At 35.6% G+C, this 21501-nt stretch overlaps 2 protein-coding genes and 1 long non-coding RNA gene across 4 annotated transcripts in view; 1 reads left to right on the forward strand and 2 right to left on the reverse strand.

Moving 5' to 3' along the window:
- LOC306988609 overlaps nt 1–17217 on the reverse strand; it is a 36655-nt gene extending 19438 nt beyond the window's left edge. For both annotated transcript variants that reach the window (XR_013795453.1, XR_013795454.1), the window contains exons 1-4: nt 16962–17217; nt 16843–16884; nt 11076–11155; nt 2082–2118 (exon numbers count right to left, since the gene is read on the reverse strand). This is a non-coding gene — a long non-coding RNA (uncharacterized lncRNA). The remainder of the gene's footprint in view (nt 1–2081; nt 2119–11075; nt 11156–16842; nt 16885–16961) is intronic.
- A 917-nt stretch (nt 17218–18134) lies between these two features.
- fam32a (family with sequence similarity 32 member A) lies at nt 18135–19798 on the reverse strand. The gene is made up of 4 exons (XM_079592820.1): nt 19441–19798; nt 19112–19271; nt 18852–18905; nt 18135–18760 (listed from the first exon to the last, which is right to left on the reverse strand). Exons 1-4 carry the CDS (start codon nt 19506–19508, stop codon nt 18692–18694), a joined length of 351 nt encoding a protein of 116 aa, XP_079448946.1. The 5' UTR covers nt 19509–19798; the 3' UTR covers nt 18135–18691.
- On the forward strand, nt 19747–21220 carry mrpl54 (mitochondrial ribosomal protein L54). Its single transcript, XM_079592819.1, has 3 exons — nt 19747–19933; nt 20094–20250; nt 20365–21220. Exons 1-3 carry the CDS (start codon nt 19816–19818, stop codon nt 20495–20497), a joined length of 408 nt encoding a protein of 135 aa, XP_079448945.1. The 5' UTR covers nt 19747–19815; the 3' UTR covers nt 20498–21220.
- Nucleotides 21221–21501: the final 281 nt, after the last annotated feature.

Here is a 21501-nt window from a genome sequence, read left to right on the forward strand (position 1 = left end):
GGTTTATATACGCTATTTTGGGCTATCTTCATGTGGCATATGTTATATTTAACTTTTCTTTCATTGAAAAAAAAAGCCACTCCCCCCCCTCATTCACTCATCTCGAGCCCTTTCTTGTGTCGAGCGTACCCTCTTATTTAAAGGGAATAATCTGTAAATTGCATGCTGGTTTAGACTTAATCATAACAACTCAAAGTAAATAGGTCACAATGAGTGCTTCTTTCTTTCTTTACCACCCCCCCTCACCTCCTCCTTTGAGTCAAATGGAAAGCACATGTGTCTCCAGGGTTTATTTTTACTCCCCTTTAAAGCAGTTAGAAGGCCTAGAAACCACTTCATGGCTTTAAAGGAGAGTGGTCGCTACGCAGAGGGGACGAAATTATGGGACGGAGCGCACATGTCACCCTGGCGGTTTTCCTGCATTCCACCGAGGGAAGTATTAAAAAAGGCAGATGGGGACGTGGAGCTGCAAAAGCATGAGGATTTGCATTAGCATTAGTGACATCCTCCAGGTGTGCACCTGGACGGTGACCTTTTACCTGAGCCAAGCTATGGGAACTGCAGTCACAAAGAACACAACTAGAAACCTTTCTGGCTGTTTAGGGAAAGACAATAAAGGTTGGCTTCACTAAACATTCCTAGCATGCAATGACATTCATCTATTTGTTCTAAATACTGCTTGCTGTCATACCTTTTCATGTCTCAGAATAAACCTATTTATCTGTTAACAGGACAGCAGTCGCTGCAGGGCTTTGTACATGTTATGATTACACAACATCAAATGATAATTGAGACGCCACATAATGAGGCTGATCTCCAGCACGTGAGACACATTTACTAAACTTAAAGGCTCAATTGAATGTACTTAGTTCTTGTCTAAAGGACACCATGTTTACCAGCTATTAAAAGCAAGCTGTACGAGCTGTACAAGCTGTAATTGCTTTTAACTTATCATTTGATTAGAATTAAAGTATTTATCAGACCCTGAGAGACATACTTATTTCATGCGTGTAATTGCAAATGCCATTACTTTGATCTGGTGGTAATAAACCTCAGTATTCAAGGGGGCAATAAAGTTGCCTTTAAATTACGCCGCTATGTTTTTCACTCAGCAAGCTTAAAACGTGTTGACTTTAACTAACTTGGTTGAGCAAATGTGGTTGCTAAGATGTTCTGAGTCTTTTGAGCATGTTAATATGCAAAAGGTGTTTTTTTGGTGTTTACTAAACGGATAGGTATTCACTAGGTGGTTGATAAGGTGTTTTGAATGGTTATTAGCATGCTGCTATTGGTGTTCTTCGTGTTTGCAATTGTGTTCTGAGTAATTGCTAAGTCGTTGATAAGGACTTTTGAGTGTTTTTTAGCATGTTGCTATGTTATTCCATAGACATAGGTGTTCTATGTGTTTAATAGTGTATTCTGGGTGATTGCTAGGTGATTACTAGCATATATATATATATATATATACATAGAAGCCTTATAAGCAGCTGTTTCTATAGGCCGCTATTCGTAAGCCATCCACCATAGGAACGGTCAAAACCGGTCCGTGAACTCTTGAGAGCAAGTTCACAGTGTGTCTGCAGCCGTAATTGTACGCACGTATGAATATCTATATCTGCAACAGACTTCAGCAGTTGATTTTCATAGGATTTAGTATATCATTACCACAATACAACAAGACAATGGCGCCAGCTAACATGACATTAAAAAGTTATCAAAGTTAAATAAAATAAAAATCACAAACCATTCTCACCAGTGATCCCATTACTTCTGGAATGTAAATCTCAACGATTTTTCCAAACAGAGGCTGCACAATGTTTGGCGTCTTGGAAAAGGTATTGATTTTTACTGTGAGTGACGACAGCATCTGAAATGTTGACTGTTCCAAGATGGCGAACGTGTCAATGCGTCTGGAGCGGTCGAATGTGGAATCTACATGTAGGTGTTTACTAGGTGGTTGCTAGTGGTTTTAGCATGTGGCTGTGCTAAAGGTGCTATATTTTCTTCAAGCTCTTGCCTTCATTAGTTGACTTAAAGGGTTAGTGCACCCAAAATGTTTAATTCTGTCATCATTTACTCACCTTTATGTTGTTCCAAACCTGTATGAGTTTCTTTTTCCTGTTGAACACAAAAAAATATATATTTTGAAGAATGTTGGTAACCAGACAGTTGACTGAAGCCATTGACTCCCATAGTATTTGTTTACTACTATGGAAGGCTACCGTCAACATCACCCTTGAAAAGTGTTTTCTTGTCACAGGTGAACATCTATTGCAGTCATCCGAGGTGAAAAAGTGATGATGGCATAACTTGACTGTGTCTGAGATTGCGTCATTACTAGTGCTGTGAGACATAGAATGTGGTATATGATCACAGAGCCATCATCTCACAGCCATGATACCAGTAAGTGAGCATGCATCAGTATTAAACCCAAGGGCACAGCAAGCTTGGGACATGCACAGATATTTCCCAGCAATGAGCTCCAGGCTAATGTCTTACTTCAGACTGAATTCTGAGCATGGTCTCTAGCCCTTTTCTTCACAATACATTGTAGAGTCACCCACACATCTATGTCATGGATGAGGTATTCAAATAGGATCTGTTTAAAATCTTTTCACCAACCCTACACTCCATAAACTTAAGCCTCTCTGCTTATTACTCATGTATGTTTGTGGCTGCCAGGCATCCAACTGTCCCACATCAGTCAATACCACTGTGCGAGGATTGACTGCCTGCTCACGTCACAAAACCAGGTGTTCTCTCACACACAAGGATTTCCCTCAAAAAAAGCTGGTTGCTAGGCGACAAGGTCAAAGAATAACAAACAGCAGGACTCCCACACAACACACCTATAGAGAGCCAAGATGTACTTGATGTCCTGCAACTCAATACGTCAGTAAATATATCACGTCAAAAGCAAACACGGGGACACGAGAAATACCAGCACATTCGTAATTGGTATTTTATGACTTTTTTTGGTTTCGAAAAAAGACTGGTGTTTTCTACAGGGCAGGGTTACACGTCAGCTAGCCCAAATTATATATGCTAGCAAAAACAATGAAAACTGATAGCTGCAAAAGTTGTTGATTTTGTACAATTACCTCAAAGGTAAAGAAACAAAACGGATACTGTAATAAAATGGACTTAAAAACATTTTATGGCGATTAAACCATCACATTCTTTTACACCCAATCTAGCATCTAGCTCAAGGCCCTAATGTAATGCTAACATGCTAGTAATATAACATTACAAATGTTATGCTTGGCTTACTAAGCTAAGTGTGCTGCATATGCAATATAAATGAAGAAACAAGCAAACTGCTTTAGCATCTCCAGCTCATTTATTTGGTTTGTGCTAATTTCACTTGTTTGGGCTACACTAGGAAAGACGTAATTTAGTGTCTTCGGTCATTTAATTCACAAACATTTTTCTTGGGGTCTAATGTGCCTTTTCTTAAGAGGCTAATCTTGCCGCTAGCTGCTTGTCACACCAACCTGACTTGGAGGGAGATTTCAAGTAGTGTGTGGGGAACAGTGACCTCTACAGGTTAGTTTTGGTTATGGCATGTTATTCCAAAGGCTTCTTTTGCAGTTTGTCTTCCCAGATATTGTACATAAAGCGCACAAACCCTAACCTTTTGGTGCTAAAGTAAGGCTAACACTTTGTTTACGACCAAAAACGATGCACAATGCTATTGTCTTACGTGTGGGCAACTTGGAGTTGTGAAACTAAACGTGTCTCACCGTAATCCTCTCATTACTCCGAAGTGTCAGACAAGGCGTTTACAGAAATCCCCTCATCCTGTCTCTCTTGTGAAGAAACACGGCTAAATATCTGTGCATGTGCGCTACAGCCGCATTGACCACAAGCACCTCACATACCGAAGTGAGCCGCCGAGATTAGATAACCACACAATACTTGGGGGAAACGTCTGCTTGACAAAGTTCTACTCAAACAATCATAATACTAGTATCAGACAGGCAAACACTGGGTCCTGACTTCTGAGATTTCTTCAGTGCTGCTCCTTGGGGAATATTTTCACAAGTTCAAAGCATAAAGTGCAACTTCGGCTGCTTTTTAAAGGGATACAAATTCTGCCATCTTGGTTTATCTCAGTATTTCTCAATATTGGATATTTAATTGCACTGTTTTCACATTTAGATTAGGGCTGTAACGATTAATCACGATTAATCGAAATCCAAAATAAAAGTTTGTGTTTACATAATAAATGTGTGTGTATTGTGTATAATTATTTTGTATATATAAATACACACACATGCATGTTTATATTTAATAAAAATGTGTTATTTATATATAAAATAGTTATATTTATATATAATATAAATCATATAAAAATATATATGCAGTATATAAATGCAAATATTTATCAAATATATACATGCATGTGTGTGTATTTATATATACAAAATAATTATACACAACACACACACATATATTATGTGTAAACAAACTTTTATTTTGGATTTCGATTAATCGCGATTAATCGTTACAGCCCTAATTTAGATTGGATCTAATGCTGACTAATGGTATACATCAAAATGAATATCCATTTTTCATACTGTGTGTTATAATGTTGTGATGCCTAAATTAATTCACGTAAAAATTGCAGCATTTTGAAATTAAGTTCTTAGAGATTCATTTTTATAGATTTGGGAGTTAATAAATAAAATAAATTGCAATATATTTTAATGTCTTGATTGGTTATTGGCAATAACATGCTTTTTTGGTGTCTCTCACTACTTGTAGATTTATATTAGATTTTTAGAATTGATCAGTATCTGTCAAAATTTGATATTTAATTGCATAATCATTTCCCCTATGTTTACATTTAGATTAACATTGCCATTATCTAACGCTCGCGCTAACGTGATTTTAATTGTTAGGTCTATATATTTTGATTTTATAATGAATAAATAAAAATGTAAATTCAAATCTCTGAGTTGATTGGTTATTAGTCATAACATGCTTTTATGGTGCTTTTGTTGTTGTGGTGAAGATTTATATACACGGTATATAAAAATGTATCTGTCAAAAATGTGATGTTTAATTGCATAATCTTTTCCCCTATTTTTACATTTAGATTTTAGAATGAATAAATACATTTTAATGTCACAATTTATTGAATTATTGACCATGACATATTTTTTTGTTTTTTTCTCTAATTTTTGGTGCTTCACAAAAACTGTCATTTTATGGAAAATTGCTCTGAGCTGTCACTATAGCTTTAAAAGATTCTTGATTTTTTTCAATGAAAACATAGCATGTTTTTTGGAACGACATGAAGGTAAGTAAATTGCTAATAAATCATGAGTAAAATGTTTTTCAATTTTTTTTCAGTACTGCTCCGCATGCTAGGTAGAACCAAACTCTTGGAAATCCTCAAATTCGACTATATTATAGTAGAAGAAAGTTTAATTTGTTCGCAATAGCATGTGCAGAAGACGAATTCACACAGAAACTTGCTAATTTCAAACCCTTTGTGTCTGGACAGTAGAAGTCTCCCATTCATTGTGTCCTGTCCTTACTTTGTGTCCGAGAAGAGCCTGGCAGACAGTAGCTTGAAACCGCTTCCTCAACCACATTCCAGCGCTCCTAAATACGCCACTTCAGAGCGCAGGAGGTGACATCAACTGAATGAGGCCTGCTGACCTCAGCTCCTGAAATAGCCTTCCATGGTTAGCTGGAAGGAAAGGCGCTCGTAGGTCATTTTCCCCCAATTCATCCTTGCATATTTCAGTTTGGATTCCCTCAGACTAAAGCTAAACCAACTTACGGATGTGCTAACCTTTAGCCGATTTGCCCATACAGAAAATATTTTTATTTTGGAAAAAAAATGTGCTTTAATCATAATCACCAGATTAACTCGCTTAAAAATCACTTTATGGTCTTGGCGACATCTTGCATAGAACTGCCACGGCTGGCTAGCTAACGCTTTTGGACGCAATGTGAATTGCAGTGGAAGGATAGATTAGGGAGAATCAGAACATTATTTTGGATCCAAAACATATGTAAATAAGAAATTAACGTGTACAGCACCTCCTCAGAGCCCAAAGCAACAATCAATCTCTCAGCAATCAAGCCAAGATGAAACGAGGCCCAGATGGAGCTTAGCACAGGGTATTCATCATGTAGTTAAACTCCAAACTTGTCATTAGGAGAGACAATAGCTGGAAGCGTCAAAACAACTTGAATAGCTTTAAATGACACATTTTGTGGTAGTAACTAGTTAAGATGTGAAATTTATGAATTTTGAATAGCTTTAGCCAAAGGAAGATAGAACATCTTCTGTCAAGTTAGTCAGGCTTGTCTAGTTTTATGGTTGTAAAGGGATTTTTTTATTCTTGTTTGTTTACTTCTTCTTTTTTAGGCTAACCAACTGAACAGCAGCTAGCTAGTGAAGACCATTAAACCACCTTTGTCTACCTGAAGATGTCCTTTTCAGCATGTTTTTTTTTTTTTTTTTTTTTGCAGAACCCCAATCCAAAACCTCTGTGCGAACTCTTGCTTCTTTGGTTAACAAGAAAGCTTTTACGAATTTTTTTAGGTTAACAAAGGCTATTGCATCTAGGCCTAAACATTTTTACACAACTAAAAAAAACTCACCTATAAATACAATTCACCGCAGTTTCCAGCTGAAATGCACATTTTTGTCAGTAAAGACCAACAACTGTTAAAACTTTTCACATAAATGATTAAATTAAGAATTAATAGACTTTTCATGCTGTTTCTTGCACAATACTATGTTTTAATGACCTCAAAACACTTTTACCACAATGCATGATTTATAAACGAGTACATTTTGATGTAGCATCACAACTATCTCCATATGGCTGTTAATAGCCTAAACTTCTGTAGCTCACCTCTCGAGTAACGTTAGGCTACTACGAGTCCCACGAAACACGATCACAATAAAATACTTCACCTCAAAGACTTGTAGAAACAAACTAAAACGGCAGGGTTGCTTCAGCAAATACGTTTTATCTCATGTTTTCTTTTTGTTAACACTATCGGTTAGGTTTGGGTAGGGTTAGTGTAGGTGGCGGTAGGCTACGTTATTTTTAAACTCGAACGAGCGTTAATCTTTTAGCGCCACTGACCGGACGTACTGTCGCGATAAGTACAAGAACCATCGCGAGATTCACGTTCATCTGTTTTGGATAAAACCATAAAACCGAAGCGCTTTTAGCTCCACTGAAGTGGATATTTTTATTTGAAAATGTCACGAAATGTGAAAGAATCAACTTAACAGTTTGCAGAAAAGCGCCTGTTGGTTTTGGTATATTACCTTCCGTTTTTTCAAAGCTAGCGTGTCCTGCTACATTAGGCTATTATTATCAGTATTCTCAATAATGCTCACTAGCAGGATATTTAGTCTAGTTAGATACTCTTAAAAATAAAGGTTTCGATACAGGGTTTTCGCATGATGCCATAGAAGAACCATTTAGTTTCCCCAAAGAACCTTTCAGTGAACAGTTCTTAAAATAACTATTTTTTTCTTGCATATGGTGTGAAGAGCATTTTTATAGGCTAATCCAAAGAACGTTTTTCCACTATAAAGAACATTTTGTGCGATGGAGAGGCTCCATGCATGTTGAAGGTTCTTCATGGAACCATTGATGCCAATAAAAACATTATTTATAAGAGTATGCCTACAATATCCACATTTAACCCTACGTTTTCTTAGTACAAACTTATCTGGATAAACCATGTCAGGAGATTTTTCAAAGACGGCTTTTGTTTTGTATCATCTTGTAATCATAGTTGAGGACATGTTAGCAAGATCTGCTCGTAAGAGCTCGGAAGGAACAGCTGTATTGAGTTTCAGGCTTTACGTTCGAGCCAAGTTGTTAGCTCTATCTGCACTGGGATCTGGAGACCAGCAGTGGAGGTGAACCTGCGTCCGGCCCAGGCTCAAACAATGGGCCGCGTGCGCATGTTTGCCATTGGATTTGTCACAGTGAGAACAAACCAGCTGTTTGAGGAGAGCATATGGGGAAGGTTATACTTCAAGAATGTGACGATTTCTGTATAACAATAACAACGAAAGGTTGCCATTAGGTTTTATTAGCGCTGTAGTGTGGAGGATTATGTGTTGACAGTTAGCCATTCCCTTATAGGCTTATGGATAGCTGGCTCTCGTTTGCTTTCAAAACACGTGTTTGAGAACAATTAAGGACATGTGTGTATTCTAATGCAATGGAGATTTTAAAAACGACTCATAAATTCATCATGTTCATAGAATTACATCAGTTATTGCGTACATTTCTTGATTTGAAACGAAGCATTTCTCCTCATTTATGTCTAGACAATGGGTCTAAATTGCTGTTTCCTCTTTCCCAAAGGATCCTCTAAAATGACTGTCTGCTGAGCCATCAAACAATCCGGCTTCCTGGAGGGGTTGCGAGACAAGAACATTAAAAAGGCTGAAACAGGATGGTTTAGCGTTCAGGGGGTTTGTAGCAGTAATTGGTAGGTAGAGTTTAGCAGCCTCAACTAGATGATGGAGGAAGGTTTGTAATTTGGCCCAGTACCACAACCCTCCCCTCAACTCATTACAAAGCTTTTATGGGGAAAATGAGAGATGGGCCAGAAAATGCACATGCAGATGATGATATTTTGGTCCAGATCTAGGCTATGCGTATTGTGTTTTTGTTATTCGTACAATCATTTTGTAGTTTATTAGGTGTTAGAGCTATAACAAAAATTAAGATTCTGTCATTATTGACTACACTTGTATGACTGACTTTCTTCCGTTTAAAAAATAAAATAAAAATCAGTTCACTGTAAAAAAAATATATATGATCAGTAAGTTATGACAACATGTTTTTAGTTTTACATTGCTTTAACTCATCAAATTAAGTTAAAGGATAATTCTGGTATTTAACACCTTGAGTCTATATTGTAGTTTGTTTTGGATGAACAAGAGTGGTGGACAACATTTTTTTGACAATGGTTCCTCTCTCGAGTTTTTGACTATAATAGAATTGGCCATGGACCCATTTAAGTCAATGGGCATGTCCGAAAATGTCATTAAAACAACCTTTAACATTAGTTTTCAAAACTGTGCAACTCACCGAGTGATTAGTGCTGTTAGTTGATGTTCCAGAAACAAAAAGTGTTGCGAAATACAGTTTCTGTCGTGTTTTATTCGTCATTTTGTAAAATCCCATTGAATTCTGTTGAAGGACTGAGTGCTCGTTAATATAAATGCGCTACCGGAAACGGAAAGGGGGCTGTTTACATTTGGTCGATGTAGTCTTTTTGCTCGCTTCCGTTTCTCATAAGGCTAGCGAGCAGAGCAACTGTGCTCCGGGAGAGTAAGCGAAATAAACAAACAAAACCTTCATTAATTGTTACTTGTAATATGAAGTTGAACTCGACTGTGACCGTGAGTGTCCCGCAAGACATAAACATCGGTTATCGCCATCAAGTGGTCGGGAGTGTGCTAACGCTTCAGATTCAAATATTGAGCGGAAGTTACACGGTTGTGAAGTGTCTGAAAAAATAGTTCCACTATAGCAAAATAAACGGATTGGAATCATATATTGCGACGATATATTGTTTATAATCATCAACGAACACCACTAACCACTCGGTGAGTTTAACAGTTTTGTAAACGAACATTATTGGCTGTTGTTTTAATGACATTTTCGGACATGCCCATTGACTCCAATGTTAAATGGGTCCATGGCCAATTCTATTATAGTCAAAAACTCGAGAGAGGAACCATTGTCAAAAAAATGTTGTCCACCACTCTTGTTCATCCAAAACAAACTACAATATAGACTCAAGGTGTTAAATACCGGAATTATCCTTTAAGTATTTTTCAACTTTTTGATGTTACTAATTTTTTTTAAGTCTGTTTAATGTAACTTAAATGACTTAAACTTTCAAGTTGATTGTACTTAAAAATATAAGGCAGCAACCTTTTTTCCACATGCTTTTAAGCACCAAAAATGACAAAAATTACCACAAAAATACAACAACTCACAAACATTGTCCATATAACCTAACTCATTCTTCTTAAATGTTTTCTGTGAGGTAATTTAAGTTGTTATTAACTGATAAACTCCCCATCCAGTGATCTGTTTACTCAACAACTGCTGGGATTGGAACAATCAGTCAAATTTGTTAATGAATCAGCTCAATTTATAAACAAATTATTCTCATTCGTAAAAACCGGATCAAAGGATCATTGAAATGAACCTGTTTAAAAGTATTTTTTCATTGATTGATCTGATTCTTGACTATGACTCGTAAATAATGATTGAATTTTAATTTGGGAGTGGGGGGGCTATTCCTTCAATGCATAAGCTCTATACAAGAGATGGCAAACCTGATTATTTTTTTAAAGATTTCAATTTTAGTACCAGAAAGCAACAAAAGCAATACTGTGCGGCTGATTATAGTGTTAAATCAAGTTCTGTCCTCCTCAATCTCCTCTATAGGTCTGCAAAAGATTTGAGAACATGTGGTACTGTAGTTGTCCTCATTTCCATTGAATTAGTGCCGATCGTAAATTAAAAACAATTAGAGCCACAAGCAGTGGTTTGATTGTTGCATGTTGAACTATTAATGTGCAGGAGGTTTGCCATAAATCAAAGAAAGATGACTTTAATTGCTATTTGTGCCAGCCAATGTAAAACTTTAGAGTAAGTGCCTTTCTCATACGTGCATTATGATATCACACGAGGCATGAGGCAACCTAGAGGCATGAATCTGTAACATAAACAGTCATGTGTTTGGAGTCCCACAGGGCAGCGCAACGTTCGTCATCAATGACCCTTAAGTTGTAAAGTTCAGTGCTATTGGCAGACTGCTCCGTCTGCGCGAGGGGGCTGGCGATATAACGCCCTTATTCCCCCTGAGCTTTCTGCGTGTTTTCCCTATTGTTTTCTTCGCTTAATAGTTATTGCAAGAGATAACATCAACGGCTGCTTTTCGAGTGTTTTCGTTTGCTGCATGCTTTTGGTCTGTTCAATACAGTCCTGACCCCTCGCTCGATGTCACAGGGTTAACGTCGACTCCGGTTATGAATTATGTTGGTAACTCACCGGGTCTTTCCTCTCCGGTCACTTAAATCAACTTTTATCAAGGTTGGACACTGACAGGAATTCCATTGGGATTATTTTGTCTGGGGAAAAAAAAAGAAGAGAAATAACAAGTCGAGACTTTGAGGTGTCAGCAGTCTGTCTTGTGCTGCCCTAGCATCATTTAAATAGTTAAGAAGTTCAAATGTCGGTGTATTAAAATTGTACATTTATTATAAATAAAATGTATTTTATTTATAATAACATACATGTAGGCATATTGTTTTATTTATTGATATTTTCATTATTTATCAGTAAGTAAATAATGAATTTATAATTGTTATCTATAACAAAATAACACATTTATTATTATTATTAATCATTTATAACTTTATTTTATAATAAATAAATGTATTATTATAATAGTATTATTTTTTATATATATATAACACTATTTTTCTGATCATATAGTTATTAACTTTTTTTATTTATTGATAAGTGTTTTGTCGTTGTTTTTATCAATAAGTAAATACTACATTAATAAATGAACATATTTCAATTGTTATCTATAACAAAATAAAACATTTATTATTTGTAATAATTATTCATTATTTACTGATAAATCAACACATTTATTAATTTATTATATAATAAATTTAAAATGAAGGTATTTAAATTCTATGACAAAACAAGACATTTATTATTTTGAATATTTGTTACTTTTGAATATTTGTAAGAAATAAATGCATTGATTTACCGGTTAAATGTGTTTATAAAGTTTATAATGACAAAATAAAGTAGGCCTATTTATCATTTAGAATAATTATCTATTACTTTATTATTATAAGAAATAAATGCATTTATATTTATCAGTAAGTAAATAATGTATAGAATATACATTTTATCTATGACAAAATAACACATTTATTATTTTTAATTATATATTTAGTTTCATAATAAATAAAAGGTATTATTTATCAATAAATCAATGCATTTAACAATGTTGTTATTTATAACAAAATATAACACATTTATTATTTGATATATATGCATATAACATTCTTTTTTAATAGATTTATTAATAGATAAATAGATTTATTTACTTTTTTTTTTTTTTTTTTTTTTTGCAGAGTTGTCCTACCGTGTAAAAAATCTTAGGTCACCATAGTAAAAAATACAAAATTAAAATAAACTTGTACACCACTAACCACATAGGCCTACATAATACAATATATTATTTTCCAGATTTGTTTATACTTCTGATATACAACTTTCACCAATTGTGAGTGCATCAAAATGGCTCTGCATATGGAGCAGAATATTGTTTAAACTATCCTAAAATCAGACGGCGGCACCCCCGAGTCTGATGTGGATCTGTTTTTCATTGAGGCTCGTATCTCAGTTCCAGCACTTTCATTATGTCTGTGGGTTGCAGCTCTGCGTTTAGACATGTGGCCCGTGCAGGCAGTGCGCTCATGATTAGAGACCATCTTGGGTGATGAGTTTTGTGGGCTCATCGGGGGTTAAGATTAATCCTTGAATTGCAATGGTGGGACAGAAGTAACCAAAGAGAATAGTAGTACACTAAAAAAGTCAGAAATACTTAATGTATAACACAGTGAAGGTAACAAACAGCTTGGGTTGTACAAACTAAACCATTTTTGCTTTAGCAAGCTGTACTTCCCTCTAATTTTCCCTAAAATTAAAACTGACAGTTTCAAATGGGAATTTCCATTTTGATGTTCTATCTAGACAATATGACTGTGTAGATTGCATAATTTAGTAATAACTGAAATAACTGCAGCCCTCCCACGCTGCCTTCAGATCTTTGAAGCATTTAATTGAATTGAAAATTAATACACCACAAACTGTACTAGCCAAAAGGTAACTTGTGTGTTAAATCTTAAAGATAAGACGAGTGCAATATAGGACTAAGAATTACATCAGTCAGATGCTAGATAACATCAATACTTTACAATTCTCATCAGAACCATATGTGACATCATTCCAGTGTCACACACACAGAGAATCCACCCTGCTCGCCACGGTAACAGTTATTTATGACTAGCGTCTAATTAAGTCTGAGGTTTTGTGAATATTGGCCCCGGGGAGAGTTTGGTGCATAAAAAAACTTAAATAAACAAAACTAAAATAAAGCACTGCAAATTATGTAATTTATATATATATATAGGCTACAGTACACACACACACACACACACACACTTATGACTAGCATCTAATTAAGGAGTAGTCTGAGGCTTTGTATTATATTGTACATGAATTGTATAATGCTTCATGGAATTGGAAAATGAGTACATTTGCCATGGTAACAGTGAAATTTAGTTTTCTATCATTTTCCAGTGGTCAGGGATTTGTCTACATGCCATTTCTTTTAGTTTCTAGCGGACTTAATCTGTGTATATCTAATATATTTGGTTCGCAATTCGAGCTGTTTTATTTTTTAGATAAAAATAAATAAAACAATGTTCACCCAGCCAGTCCATTAAAATACATACAGTCAGTGAAACCTCATGTCAGAAGGATCTTGTTACCATATGCCTTGCTTAAAGGGTTAGTTCACCCCAAAAATGAAAATTCTGTCATTAATTACTCACCCTCATGCCGTTCCGAACCCGTGAGACTTTCATTTATATTCAAAACACAAATAAAGATTTTTCTGAGAGCTTTCTGTCCCTCCATTGACAGCTACGCAACAACCACTTTGACACTTCAAAAAGTTCATAAAGAGATCATAAAACTAATCCATATGAATTGAGCGGTTTAGTCCAAAATTGTCTAAGGCTACGTTCACACTTAGCGTCTTTTTTGACAAAAAAAAGTTAACAACGGCGTTTTTTTAGCAAAAAAAAAACAACCGCTGCGCGTTCGGTTACAAATAGCAGCCGAGCGCGTCTTTTGTTGCTATAACAACAGCTGCAACAGTAGTGTGCCCACACAGCCTCTTTGTGATGTATGTTATGATAGAGTTGTGTACTCATATCAAACAGCTCCTTGTGCTCCGAAACAAGGACGATTAGTTTTTCTACCGGCACCGTGTCCATTTTTCTTGTTGTTATGGAAACGACAGGTCTCGCTACTCGCTTGTCATTGGTTAGCTGTCAAAAAGGTGCTTGACGTAGGGCGTTCTTTTCAGAAAAGTTAAACTTTTTTCAACTTTAAAAGACGCTCTGAGCTGCAGAAAAAGACGCCGGCGGTGGCGTTTAAAAAAGCGCTCAGGACTTTTTTGAAAAAAACGGTTTACTCCATAGGGTTCTAATGTAGAACAGACGCTGGCAGTTTGAAAAAAGACGCTAAGTGTGAACATAGCCTAAGATCGCTTTATATGATGAACAGATTGAATTTAGGCTTTTATTCACATGTAAACATTGATCAGCGAACATAAACAGAAGCTCAACCAAAGTGTGAGATCTCGCAATGAGGTTCATTCTCGTGTTACGCAGAACGTTTGAGCTTCAGCAAGAACCAAATTGGTTCATTCTCATTAACATGAAATCATGCTTAAACCGATTTGTTTTTTTTTGCGATTATGAAATCGCAAAGGCTGCGATTATTTGTTATGCGCAGCTTGTCATTGATGTACGGCTACGGCTCTGTAAACGCTGCTCCATCTGAAAGCACTGTGAGTTTGAGTCACTTATAACGTGAATTTGTAAAAGCAACGAGCCAAACAAACGTCTTTCCAAACGTGAGAAGCATTACCGAACTTCTTGTCCAACAAAAGACAACATTTAAAAACTCAATCAAAGTGTTTCAGGGGATTTTCTGGAATGACACGTGTTGTCTACTTCTGCAGTAGGGCATTTTCTGGAGTGTTTGCGTGAGAGCGCCCTCTGGCGTTCAGATGAAGTCGCATTTACTACTGATCACAGAGCCGTGTTTCACTGACACGCTGCACATAAAATAATCGCAGCTTTTGCCAAATTGCGTGCGGTTTCATTTTGATTAAAGGGCACCTATTATGACATTTAAAATGTTCCTAATGTTGTTTAGGGAGTCCCCAACAACAGTTTTACATGCATGCAATGTCAAAAAACACTTTTGTTGTCGTATAATATGCATTTATTTTTACCTGATTTGCTCACCGACTCCCAAATGAATCGTTCAACGACTCCTTTTCCAAACCCCTCCTTTGCGCGACGCTAATCTGCGTTGATTGGTCAGATGACCCAGCAGTGTTTACATAGATAATATTTATTGTTTAACACGGAGTATAATGATGCTTTTATCAATTAAATCGTGTTATAATAATGATTATAGTCCACTGCTTTGTAGTTTGTAGTAAAAAACTAAAAATAAGTTAAAGAATTTAATGTTATGTTAGCGAGCATAGCCCAGAGTTCATATTATAAAAGCACAATCAGTCTTTGTTTGCGTTAGCCCGATGCATAAACATAACGTTTTTACAAAAAAAAAAATGCAGTTATATTACTACGAGGTATTACTCTATTCTTTAAGACAACTCCGAAAACAACGACAAACACTTCACATATCTCAATACAATTGTCATTGAAAACCTAGAAGCAAACGGTGCTTACACAACAAACAAAATAATAATTAAGCATCCTACATAAAACATATAAGCAACAATTATTAATAACACTTACAGGTTGTGATACGGAGGAGGAAGCTGATGCAAATACACTTGGAACTGAACCTTCCTTCAATATCAGCCGGCTCGCGAATCCCAGTTTGAGTGCATTTAAGTTGGTAAAGCAATCGTCTTCAAAATGGCGCGACAAAAGCACAAGGCTCGGACTATACTTCTGTGGTATAGTTGTATATATGATGAATTGTAGCCACTTAGTCTTCAAATGCTCCTCCTTGGGCAGATCGCACTTCAGAACGCAGCGTCTCGTCGCCGTGATGATTTCAAGTTTGCTTTGGAGCGCAATAAGTGGGCGTATCATATTCAAATAACTTGACAAGTTGACGTCATCTAGTCAGAGAAAAAGCTTCGGTCTTCTAACGATTCATAAAAATGACTCCGAGTCGACTCTTACTTTTGAAAGACAATAACTTTATATACGGTGCACTTTCATATTTCAAACTTTGCAGGATGTTTTTGTTCACTTAGATCTATGTTACACACTACATGAAAGGTAAATTTCAAAATTCCATAATAGGTGCCCTTTAATCGTGAAGCCCTAATTCTCATGATACGCAGCAAGTTTGAGCTTCAGCAATGAGGTTTGTTCTCGTTTTAAAGTGTCAAAGTGGTAGTTGCGTAGACTGTCAACATAGCGGAGGGACAGAAAGCTTACAGATTTCATTAAAAAAAACCTTTTGTTTTCCGAACGAAAGTCTGTCGGGTTTGGAACGACTTGAGGGTGAGTAATTGAGATAATTTTCATTTTTGGGAGAAATATCCCTTTAATTACAAGGTTGAGGCCACTTGTCCGCGTGCACGTGTACTCTGAACACACGGGATGAACAAACATAAAACATGGAAAACCACATAATCACCTTGTTAATTACACCCTCATAAACTGACTATCAAAGCTGCACCAGGGTAGGCTATAATCACAGATCAGCATGACGTGTCCTTAGCATCAAACAAATATTTAATATCTAGCACGAATGGGAGTTATTTTGCCATTAAACAGCAATAAACAGTGCTGAGTAGACATGTAAGAAATATTTGACTGGCTGTGTATCTAAATAATACTCAAAATGTAAACTAGTACGTTAAACAATAATTATACACAATGAGAAGTTCTTTCGAAGGTTGCTGTGTGTCGTGTCAGAAAACGTAACTTTTAATTTTGCTTACCTGCTAGCATGGTCAAGGGGTTCGATTCCCTCTGAATGCACACTGGGGGGAAATGTTTAGATTAAACACACTTAAGTTGCTCTGGATAAAGGTTATTATTTGTGGCATATAAAATATACCTTATAATTCACATGTCTCAGCTTTTGAAGACGATCATGCGTGATAGCGTGAAGATCTTTTAGTTCAGTCACTAAACCAACAGCGCCTTCTGCTGGAATTAGTCTTGCAACATGTTTTTTTTTAATGGCGAGCACACGCAGCATTTGGTTTTCTGTGCCATTATACTTATATTGTACATCAAATTACATTTGAATTCATTCAAAAACATTTATGAAATTAGATAACAGCAACAACGATAATATAACCTACTAGTCAGGTTAGACGCCATTTTGAATTTAACGCAGGAAACGAGGCTGTGAGAGACAGACCAGACGTTATACTGTAGCCTGCAGTCTTTACAATGGCACTCACAGTATAAAGGTCCTAGATTACATACTTTTCACAACTTTTAAAACTGTTTACGGAGTTTTTTTTAAAATACAATATTTAAGCTAGTCTCAGACTAAAATGCTTGTTTGAGCTGTTTTAACTGAAAGCAACTTGTCTTGAAATATGTCAGTGCCATTTTTGTCTCAAGATGCACACTGGAATGTATACCATTATTTTACAAGGGTTTTTGGTGAGGGTAACAGGGCTGACATGAAATCAGGGGACACCGATACAATTATTTATACAAAATAATGTATACTTATGCCAAAACATTGCGTAACAATGAGACTATTCTTAGTATATTATGAGATTTTTTTTGCTTTCAATTTGCAAATTAAAAGTTCTGCTGAAAAAGAACAATCGTAGTGAATAGACAGGCCAAAAACCTTACCAGCATAAATGCAATTTTAATTATTTAATATAATGTTAAATTGATTTTAATAATATAGTACTGTTTTTAGATCACATATATATATTTTGTTATAGTAATTCATGCCTGATTAATATAACTTGGGACACAAAAGGCACCAATTTCATAGAATGACCCAGTAATGCTTTTTTTCTAAGGCACATTTATAAAAGCTGTAAATGTCCTGATTGAACTAAGGCCTAGTCTGAAAGGTCGGTTAAACCAGGTCATAGTGTATAATACAAGAGTTTAGTTGCACTTAGTTGGCACAACATTGTCTTTGTTTACAGGCAAGTTAGATTTGGACTCACACTGTATTGTTTGGTGCAATTTAGATACATTAAATATTTTTATTAAATGGAAGAATATTGTTTTATAGTCTTCAGAAAACTAATACGGTAACTAGTCTTTATTTGATATTATTACACAGCTTCTGGTTTCTGTATGCATCTCTTGATAAGCCAATCATAGACATTTAATGAACACAGAATGAATATCTTATGAGAAAAAAAGATGATATCATCCACAAGTTTGCGTAATAAAAAAAAGATAAAGCTGTCCATATGCAACGTAAAACAAGTAATAGTGTGAAATCCACTGGTCTCAGCTCAGTCACTCTTAGACCAGCAACTATTACAACATGCAAATAATACAAAATACCATCCTGTACTTATATACCAAGGTAAAGAGTTTTTTTTAAATAGTTTAACCAAAAGTTAATGATCACTGCAGGCAGACAAGTGGAGCTTACTAAGCAATTGCAGGAAAATTTTACTTTTTAACATACAGTGGTCTGAAAATTGAAATTAAAAAAGAAAAATCTATCACAGAGTATAACAGCAACATGTTAAAATCACTTTGGACCTTTTTTTTCAGCACTCATTGTAAGAAAATTAGCATTATAGCAGGTGTTTTTGCTCTGAAAGCATCCAGGTGAAAAGCCATTGACATTTATTTAGTCCAGCTGACTTTGGGAATGTCGTAATGCTCTGTCAGTGAGTCCAGGTGTCGGTTGAAATCCTGTAACAAAGAAATATTCACGAATTAATAAAAAAACAAAAACACACACACACATTACTTAAAATATGAACATAAACATCATTGACCTTACCTCAACTCTTCTCTTGTGTGTTTTGGAGGCCTTCTTCAAAATTCTTTCCATTTGCTAATAACAAAAATTATAAAGAAAGAATGAATATCACTTTATAATCCAAGTGGATTAGTGATATATAATCCACTTGGTTTCATATAGTTTCATTCGGTGAAACTGACAATTTATTACTCAGAATTAAAAATAATCACAGAAAATACACGTAGTATTTGTATACGGCACTAAAACAATAGATGACAAATATAAAATGTTATAAATACCCTTTTTTCTTGTATTTTGTCGAATGACATCTGTGCTGGCGTCCTTTTGTCAACATAAACTTTCTTAGTTCCATTTTCACTCTGACTGGTCATAGCCTGCTCCTCTAAGGCCATAGCCTGCTCCTCTAAACGCTTCCTTTCCTTCTCCTTCTTCTTTTTCCTATAAAATAAACCCCCAAAAGAAGTAAAACTGCTAATAATAACATCAACACAAAGCTAGCATAACAGCTAACGGCTGTCGTGCCAGGAAACGCCAACATTTTCCCACAAGAAATAACAGCTAAAATGTTTTGATATTTAGAAAAGCATGAAAATAAACAAATGCATACTTTTTACTTGCTAAAGAGACTCCTTTCAGGTTTAAAGAGCCTTTCTGGACAGATTTGTACTCCGACATGTTGGCTTGCTTTCGTCAATAAACAACAGACGGTCGGTGGTGTTTATAGCTTATGCTCGGTCTTACTGCCCTCTACAGGACAGGAGTGAAAGGGTATAGATTAATCATCTGTTTTTACTTGTTATTTATTTAATATTTTGCACATTCGTGGTTTGTTATGTTACACTGAATGTTAGTTATATATATTTTTTAAGAAACTGAAGTTTCTAGACTAGACCGTACGCAAAACGCGCATGCGTGTTGCAGATTCACCCGGAAGTACGTCTCACGTACATGTACAGCATGGTGGAAGATCCGATGAGGCACAATGGCACATATTGTACTACATTCTTTGAAGAGGATAAACTTGCCTGTTCTGAATGCTTATAACGAGCATTTTGTTAACACTTTTTTTATTCAATACCGTAGTTATGCTAAAAAACCAGGTAAGGTTGATTTCGTACCTATTACATATGTCTTCTGACCTTGGAGGACCGATTTTCAAAACATTTTTTATATATAATATTATTATATTATGTTTATATTGGTTTGCATTCTTATTTTAAATATATACTTTTTAATAAAATATTATTTTGTCTCTCGTAGTAATGAAAGGAAAAGGTAAAGGAATGGTAAAGGAAGTTCTTAAGGGTCCAGAAGTGTGCAAGGATCCAGTGAGACTTTGCACGCATGCAGTTGGAGTCAACATCTTGAAACAGGGCGATGACCCTCTTATTAAACCCAAGGAGGAGTATCCAGAATGGTATGATGAGGTGTATTCTACTTTGTGCTTTATAATGCATTTATTGCATCTCAGATTAGCTAGAAAAATAACACGTTTGTAACTCAAGTTGCATTTGTTGTCCCATGTCTTCAGGCTGTTTCAGTTGAACCTCGGCCCACCCAAAAAACTCAATGAACTGGAACCAGACAGTTGGGAATACTGTAGGCTTTTAAGGAAGGAGCATATTTGGAGACATAATAAACTGCATAAAGGCAAAAAGATGTAAAGGGAATGGACAGAATGCTTATATAAATCATTCTTTTTTGAGAGCAAGGCTTGGGTGAACCTTTGTTTTCCCAGCAGGCACAGCGGACATTGCCAAATTTGCTGGTGCGTTGGTTCTCCTGTTTCTGAGAATCAAGTGGATGTATTTTTGCTAGTTTTGTTGTCATTCTTTGTATTACTATTATTGTCGTTTTGTTATTGTTCTCATTTCAGTCACATGAACAAATAAAATTCTGATGCCATCATCAATGCGCAATGTCAAAAAGTGTCTTTTTAAATAAAATAAAAATATTGTGGAAATATGTAACTATAAAAAAATGATTTGTCTGTTATCTATCATCTTTCTGTCTATCATCCGTCTGTATGTCTATCTATTCGTCTATTTCTACCTCTGTCTTTCTGCTTGTCCATCTATCATCCGTTGTCTGTCTATCAATCTATCTTCCATCTGTCTGACTATCTATTTGTCTGTCTGACTATCTATTCATCTTTATGTATCATCTATCTCTGTCTATTTATCACCTGTCTGTCTATCTGTTCGCCTGTATCTGTATGTCTATATCTATTTTTCATCCGTCTGTATCTATCAATCATCTTTCTGTCTATCTATCATTTGTCTGTCTATCTGTATGTGTCTAACTGTTTGTCTATTCGTCTGTCTGTCCATCTACCTATATCCGCATGTCTGTATATACAGGTGAAACTCGAAAAATTATAATTTCAGTAATTCAACTTAAAAGGTGAAACTAATATATCATATTTAGACTCATTACATGCAAAGTGAGATATTTCAATTTGTTATAATTTTGATGATTATGGCTTACAGCTTTATGAAAACCCCAAATTCAAAATTAGAATATTGTGAAAAGGTTTTCATAAGCTGTAAGCCATAATCACCAAAATTATAACAAATTGAAATATCTCACTTTGCATGTAATGAGTCTATATAATATATTAGTTTCACCTTTTAAGTTGAATTACTGAAATAAATGAACTTTTGCATTC

This window comes from Phoxinus phoxinus, assembly GCF_949152265.1.
Source record: "Phoxinus phoxinus genome assembly, chromosome: 20".
NCBI classification, from domain to species: domain Eukaryota; kingdom Metazoa; phylum Chordata; class Actinopteri; order Cypriniformes; family Leuciscidae; genus Phoxinus; species Phoxinus phoxinus.